The 8,218-nt window shown below is 38.0% G+C and overlaps 1 protein-coding gene across 2 annotated transcripts in view; it reads right to left on the reverse strand.

Annotated features, from left to right (window-relative positions):
* Nucleotides 1-8,218, reverse strand: part of KPNA1 (karyopherin alpha 1 (importin alpha 5)) — a 40,541-nt gene that overhangs the window by 17,322 nt on the left and 15,001 nt on the right. For both annotated transcript variants that reach the window (XM_010080750.1, XM_010080751.1), the window contains 5 exons: nucleotides 6,772-6,860; nucleotides 5,456-5,555; nucleotides 4,721-4,884; nucleotides 3,466-3,544; nucleotides 381-506 (listed from right to left, as the gene is read on the reverse strand). In XM_010080750.1, coding sequence (XP_010079052.1) covers nucleotides 381-506; nucleotides 3,466-3,544; nucleotides 4,721-4,884; nucleotides 5,456-5,555; nucleotides 6,772-6,860 — 558 coding nt within the window. The remainder of the gene's footprint in view (nucleotides 1-380; nucleotides 507-3,465; nucleotides 3,545-4,720; nucleotides 4,885-5,455; nucleotides 5,556-6,771; nucleotides 6,861-8,218) is intronic.

Genomic DNA, 8,218 nt, shown 5'->3' on the forward strand with positions numbered 1-8,218 from the left:
TTGTTTCTCAAAGTTTGTAGCTTACTCCTTTCTTGAGAATTTTTGTATCTTGGTGATTGTCAAAGGCATGAAGCAAATTACTAAAGTCAAGGTTTTCTTGAGCTTAGCCTTATTTTGTCATTCTCTAATATGACTGTCTCCCCTCCTTATAACCTGTAGATTACTATACAAGCAATTCAAACTTGAGAGATGACTGGACCACTGAAATGTTCTAATTATGCACAGAGCCTATAATATACTTCTGCTTATACATAATTTTATATCTGTGACTGTGTATACATACAAACATGCACTTTATACACAAAAAGCAGTGTATCACCTGATGGGTGTTTCTTCTAGCCTGGAAGACAAAGATTACTGATCATAGCTGAAAAGGTTACCTGGATCTGGGCTCTGTTTCCAGCTGTTATATTGGATACTGTCCAGCATGCTTCCTTTTTGATAGATTCCTTTGGGCTGCTTAGCAAGTGCAGTAAACTCTGCAGAGCTGAACAGTTCAGAATTACCTGAATACAAAAGAAAGAAAAAAAAAACAACACCAAACCACACCTTAGAGCTAATTTAAGATAATAAAATCACAGGAACGAGGAATACAGTGTCTTCAAAATCTATAAGGCATATGCCATCAGTTGATCCCAAAAAGTTAAAAAGAAAAAACAAACAAACAAAAGAACAACAACAAAAAACCAAAAAACCACAAGCCAAAAAAACCAGAGCAAGCAACAAGAAATAAATGTTCGCAATTTTTATGCAGGAAAGCCAATGAACAAAACAACTGAGATATTCAGATAAGAGATCATGCCTTTATTATGATTTCAGTGTGACCTCATCACAAGAAGATACTAAGAGCATTATGATCAAACAAAAATAAGATGACAGCATTTTTTTTGTATTCTTGTATACTTGGAAGCTCCAACTACTTCTGTTTTATGCATCAGCTAGTGCAGTTGGGGAAGACTGTTGCCAGTGTTGTGTCCAATGGCGTTATGAATGGGCAATTCTTATTTAAAAAACATTTAAAAATCGTAAAAATTGCTATTTTACAGAGCAGAAAAGTCACAGGAAAATCTTAAATTATTAAATCAAAAACTTAAGTGCCTAAAGTACACAAGAAAATGTCCCAGAACAGAGATGGAATAAGACAGACTACTTGACTATGTCATGTTCGATAGTGAAGGGCTTTTTGACCATCTAAAAGGGTATAAAAAGATTCGATGACTGAAAAATGAAATACTTCTTTTTTTAATTTAAATTCCAACTTCTTACAAGTCAAAAACTGGAAGAGCCTACCAAAAAAGCACAGCAGTTTTGCCTTGTATGGCAAAAGCAGGCAGCTTGGAAACAACAGTGTGGTACAGAATTTTACGATAAATTCTTCAGTGATTGTGGAGGTCAAAAGTAGGAAAAGTCAAGATGAATCCTAGTGATGACTTCTGATCTTGCAATCTGTGGACTGAATTCCCTTGCTCACATATACCCTCACCATTCCTAGAACCTTCCTGCTCCACATTAAGATTAAAAAAACCAAAGATTATGGTTCAGGATATGGTAACAGCATCTGCTGGGTCAAGATTTATTTATTTTTTTTCATGTGTACTATTCTATGGTTTTGGGCATCTGCAAGCACTGGCAATTGTTAATAGTTAGAAATTAGATAAAAGCAGGTTTGTGCTTTGAGGTTGTAGAGAGAAATTTTCAGGCAACTGTATTGTATGTTGTGTTCCTACTCACAAATGCATCAGCTGTCAAAGCTGGGCTTTTCCTTCTGATTAGGGATTTTTATATGCATTCTGTACCCCTCTTTAGTATATAGCACAATCTGCAGGTAGGACAATCAAGCTATCCTACTTAAACAGTTCTCTAGAATTTTAGGAAAGCTTGTGGTATGCTCCTCTGAAACAAATTGTGCATAACAAAATAGTTCAAATATTTTATTGAATTAAAAATCTAAGATTTATGCAGTATTTGATAACCTGCATTACATGTGATTTAGTGGTCCCTCGCGGTTTTATTTTTAGTGAAACTATGAAATCACAAAACATACCTCAATCATTCCTATGATTGATCAGCAAACCAAATGCTACTGAAAAAATACAATGCCAACGCAATTCAGCTATACAAAAAATTGTAACAATCAAAGAATCATGTTAACCTCCTCCTAGTGATAAGCTATTCAGTGTCCTGCTGTTGCTCACTCATCTTTATCTCTCATTTCATTGTCACAGAACTACAGAATTCCAAAGGATATATTTATACAAACAAAAAAATAAGCCTTAAAAGAAGCCTCAAGATTGGGAACCTGGATTTTAACTTTGGCATAATTTATGTGAAAGAAGTAATTTAATGCTTTGAATGGGGAATCATAAGTTTTATGCATCTATGCCTCACTGAAAGCATTTTTCTCCACACTCTTCATGTCATCTCACAGCTCGTAACTGCTACTCCTGCCTCCTGAATGTCCATTTCACTGCCTCCCCATTTGCAGCTACTACCACCTCTTGATCCCACTTCTGCCATCAGTTTTAGTAAAGTCAACAGCCCACCACAGCAAGCCTTTTTGAGCCTGCCACTTCAATCCAATCTGGTTGTGCATGTGTCAGACAGCTCTGCAACATGCAAGCACGCTTTTTAGTTTGTGAAGTAGAGATGGAGGCCAAGAGTCAGTAAAGTTTCAAAAGCAGTAGCCTACTCTGTACTCTTCTTCCTCATACTACCAATTAAGTCTCACAAAAGGGTGTCAAAATGCACAAAGTGGGAAAAAACTTTAACATAAGGTGCAATAGCAGAAGCCGGTAACTGCAGCTTCTGCTCTACATGTTAAGAGACTGCCACCAGCCAGCGGATCACAGGTAATACATGTATGCAAGACATGGACTCTCTGCTCCCACAGATTTTAAAAACTCGTAGGAGCTGCTGCCTCTTCCAAAACCTACCAAGCAGCAAGCAGGATGACAGCCTAGTGCCTCTGAAGCATCAGGTTTCCTGGCTCCCAGTTTAATTTCAATGTAGTGGTGGGAGCCACTGCCTCCTACCAATGCTTCTCCAAACATGTGCCCAGACACAGCTACATATCATCCAAAATCTGACCAGATCTCCATTTCTGGTATATTCATCACAGACTGTCAACAGCACCAAATGTTACAAGCCTTCAATGGCCCTACCACAACCTCATTCAGCACAAAATTCAGCCTAAGAGGCAGTCTTGCTTTAAAGAAACCAGAAAAAAAAAAAAACTCAAATGGTATTGCACAGCTATATACAAATTCCAGACATAACTACGTAAGATCACCAGCAGATCAGGACTGAACAGAAAAATTATGAAAACAACCACATGTTTTGAGGCAACTAGTGTCATCAATCCTTCATTTTCAAACTTCAAAAGGAACAAGAGGTGCTTGTGAATACTTTACCACAACTAACAGTAAGATGAACTGCAATACAACACAAGAAAAAGTGAGTCCATACCTGGGTCTGGATATCATCTCCTGTGACGATGTTCCCAACAGCTCGCAAGGCAGGAGATACAACTTTGTAGTCGTTGTGCCTAAAATTACCAAGGAAAGATCTAAGTGTTAACCATCCTGAAGTATCTCCACCTTTACATCCTCAAGGAAGGAACATCCATCAGCCAGGGAAAAACTTCGCTGCTAAACATGACTTAACTCCCACTATCTGAATCAAAACACACTGATTTTAAACCAATGGTAAGTCTTTCTAGGGTTTCTAAATATGTAGGCCTTTAGATATCGTTCAGCAGCATAAAAATAAAGTATGACATCAAAAGAATACAAGTACTTTAAAGCACTGACATCACTGGGATGGAAATCAGCTTTAACTATGAAACACACTTAATGTAGCATGCACAAAGGCAAGGAATGAGACACAGGAACACTGACAGAAGCTGTGTGTTTTAACTCAACCATGTCGCCATACAGCTGTTCGATCACCTTCTGTCATCATAGGAACCCCCCCATCATCGTTAAATCAGGACAGAAATAGGAAGGGTGAAGGAATTTTCTTCTCTCAAGTGAAAACACTTCTTTATAAAAAAGTACCTTAGGTAATACATTCTATTCATTAATCCAGCATCAGATTTGCTTTAATCTTAAAAGCCTTAATAGTCTTTTTTTATTTACATCACTGAAAACCACTATTTCTTGTTCTTAGGTAACTGAATGCTCCATGTCGTTCCCTTAGACCTGAAGAAATGTCTCTGAACAAGGCCAGTCTCCCTGACCCCAACTCCCACAGCTACACTTTACTGACCAAAGTGTACTTATACTTTTGTACAGTAAGGGTTTAGGAAATTATTTACATTTCAAGTCCCTGGTACTATCAATTCTAGGAAGTTTTACCATTTCTCACATTTCTATCTTTTATATCCTTCACCAATTTCATTTGCAGGTTATTATAACACAGACCCCAATGGCACAGAGAGAATTCCAGTATATATCATCAATTTTACAAAAATGCAGCTGTTAGGTGCAGGAAAAAAAAATTCTCTTAAAGGAGCAGCAAAACTAGTACAAGAAAAGTTCTGTTGTTTCTGTTACTCATGAAAAATACAGAAGACTGAACACAGACAGGTAAAATTAAAACTCAAATATTGCTTTTTGGAAATTATTACACTTCAAGACATATCTAATTAAACTTCCTATTGCCGAAACCTTGATTTTAGGGAAAAGATGGACAGTACATTTCCTCAGAACAAATTTCTTACATCAGCAGTTCCACAAGTCTTCTGCAGACTCCTGCATCAATTACAGCCTGGATTTTATCATTGGGGCCATCAGACAAATAGGACAAAGCCCAGCAGGCATCAGCTAATACATCTGTATCGTTGACAAAGAGCAGCCAGGAAAGCACACTAAGACAAGGTGAAACCTGTAAGACATTAAGATAAGATACATATATTGTGCAAATAGAAGGGCCAGAAGATCTACTAGTATGTCCGTTAATTTTCTATGCAACATTATAGGACTAGGTGCTGGCATCTCAGGGTTCAATACTCAGAAAATTTCAGACCTATGGAGCACTTCTGTGCAGAGGTGTAGCTACACAAGTACAAAGAAGAAAGTTATCAGAAAAGCACTACGAGAACTCTTCAGCCTCCACAGTACAATGTCTGGCAACCTAAGCTCATACTTGTCCACTAAGATGTGCCATACTTTGCACTACAGTAGCCAAGATGTACAGAGTTTTGTTCTGCTGTGGGATGGTCATCTCTTGTACAGGAAGAGCTAACAAAAAGCTAGGAGGCAGAGCAATATTAAACCAACAGTTGTGAACATCTACCTAAAGGACTAAATACATTCAAAAACTTCATCTGTAAGAAGCCCATACACTGTTTCAGAGAAATTCTGAAATATTTCTACTATTTAGTTTGTTTCACCACCCTTATTGCTTACTTGGCTACCTCCACCTCACAACACACTTCCTTTCACACATCTCTTACCTTGGCAAAATCTGGAGGAGGATTTTTCCCTCTGCAGAGGTTGGATAGAGCCCATACAGCATTTCGGGTCATAGTGAGACGGTTCTGTTTTGAAAGCAATCTAAAACAAATCAACAAAGAGTTCCAACCTTTGCTTTTTAAAAATCAAAGCCAGGCAACCCTGTAGGGTCAACTGCATGAATCATTACAATAAACTCAGGCCTACATTTTAACATGTACCAGGGCAAAATACACTAGATTTTTTTTCTATAAAAATAAATTCCAAGGAAAATCATGCTTGATGGCTGGATATTAACAGACATGCTAGACACATGAATCCTAGTATCCTGATAAGAACAATAACCATTACACTAGAAACGTGTTCATTTAATCACTTAGATGTGGCAGATTAATAGTCAAAAGGCGCACAAACTGTGACAAAATTACTCTAAGTAGAAGGACGTGCAGGCACTTTTGGAGGGTTACTCTCTTACACGTGTAAGAACTCAGTTTCTCTTTCTCATAGCCATCCCACACTGTGACAATGTCTTCATGAGAGCACTGGTCCACTGCTGCAAACAGCGTTTGCATAGGACAGAGACTGAGTAAGCCTAAATTGGATACGACAACACAAGATGGTGTCACTGTTTCAGCAATAATATGGTCCTTCAGCAGAGTACCATCAAGATAACCAGCAGACTAGAAAATTACACACAACGGGAGGGTTAGAGACCTGGATATGTGCAGCCTTAGAAAGAGACTGTGGAAGGGGAGATCTAACTGCTGCCTACAACAGTTCAACAGGTGGATACAGAAAAGAGGAAGCCAGATTCTTCTCAAAGATGTTTAGTGACAGGACAAGAGGCAACTGGCACAAGGTAAAACACAGAAAATTCTGATTAGGTATCAGAACATTGTTTTTTACCATGCCATGGTCAAATACTGCAACAGGTTGCCCCAGGTGATTATGAAATCTACCTTTGATGTTCCAAATTTGACCGGTTAAGTAACTGAGCAATCTAAGCTGATCTCACCTGCTATAAGAGAGGGTTTGACTACATGACCTCCAGAGGTGCCTTTCAACTTAAATTATTCTATGACTCTGTAATACGCCCAGACATCCACCCACTCTGTAGAATAAAACAGTCCCAGCTTAGCTGCTCCTAAACATGTTTCCAATTTAGTTCCATTACAAAACGTAGTTCAGGACCCCCCCATTAAAAAGCCTGATTAGTCCACAATAAAAAAAAACCTGTTATTCTTCAGGGCAAAAAAAACCCTTCAGTCTTATCACTCACTCAAGCAAAATTCTGGAAAACATATTAAAACAGACTTACTGCAATAAAGGGGGCAGGATATTACAGTCCAATACATAGTCTCTGCACATAGTGCTGTCTCCAGCAATGTTGCCAAGAGCCCATACTGCCTGCAATGAAAAACAGAATAGTAATTGCTTTTATTCTCACAATTCAACCAGTTTAGCATATGTATTAGAGTGGGAGATACTCTGTTCTCACTGTTAGGTCCTGGACAATGTACAAAAGGAAAATGCATTCTGCTTGAGTATTACATATATAAACCCAAGCTCATAATATGATTCAGTAATATTTGCACAGATCTAAGAGAAATATCAAAACAGACAACGTGTATATGTCCAAAGACTTCGCAGGCAAACATAACCTTGCTCTGTCCACTATGTAAGAGGTGAGCTTATCTCCTCAGCCTAACGTAGTAACTCTACACTCCTCCTGCTTCAGAGCTGGTTCAAGTCCCAACATTCATAGCATAGGTCAAGCAAGTTTGCATCTACCCAAAAATGTTTGTGTAGAACAGTCCATACTCATATTTCCTGAGAAGCTATAAAAGCATGCATTGTTTACAGTCATATTAAGAATGCTGACATCAACTATGATGAAAATTAGAATCTATATGCAGGATAAACCAATATTCAGAATCAAAGAGTTCAGACAGGCATTGGCATATATTCTTTAAGAGAAAACTATATAAGACAGAGTCAGTGCTGCCTACTAAGACATATGCATGACAAAATGCAAGGACTGATATTTTCTCCCTAGGACATCGGTACTACTGTAACCCTTCATTTTGAGAAGAGAAGATCTAAAATAGATTTTTACTGTAACACATTTTCAAACGGTGGCAAAAAGATGTTACTTAAAAAAAAATACTCCAATCACTCTAGAGGCCCAAACTAAATTAATAGTTAAAACCAGATAACAAAATGTAGATACAGATGTCAGCTTGCTACATATAAAATCAAAAGACTCAGACTGATCGATCAGAAGTCAAACTGCACGTTGTTAAGAGACTAGCAGACTATTCTGGGGAAGGAGTAGTTTTGTTCTCCTACTGTTTTCCAGGCTTCTTCTGGCAGCCACCATCAGAGACAGGGCACCAGGCTATACTGATCTTTGCTATGAAACAGCACAGCCATTACTGATCTTCATCATTAAAACTTCTTTTGCGTCCCAATTCTTATTTTACAACTGTTCTGATAAAGTTTGTCTGAAACAGAAGTATAACCTTGGGTCTGGCAGCCTCATGGACTCAAGACAGAGTAGGCAGCTATTAGAAAAATTTAGCTTAAGAGACAGAATGTATACCACCTCCTGCAAAATGTCATTCATATCAGAACTGTAAGAAGCCATGCTCATTGCCCACTACAATGCCTGTATTTCTGCAGCAATGAGAAGCCTGGGGAATGAATCAAAGATTTCATCTGTTTCTAAATAAACTTGTGAATATTTTTAAACCTTTTTTTTGTTG

This window comes from Pterocles gutturalis, unplaced genomic scaffold (genome assembly GCF_000699245.1).
Source record: "Pterocles gutturalis isolate BGI_N339 unplaced genomic scaffold, ASM69924v1 scaffold36269, whole genome shotgun sequence".
Lineage (NCBI taxonomy): Eukaryota > Metazoa > Chordata > Aves > Pterocliformes > Pteroclidae > Pterocles > Pterocles gutturalis.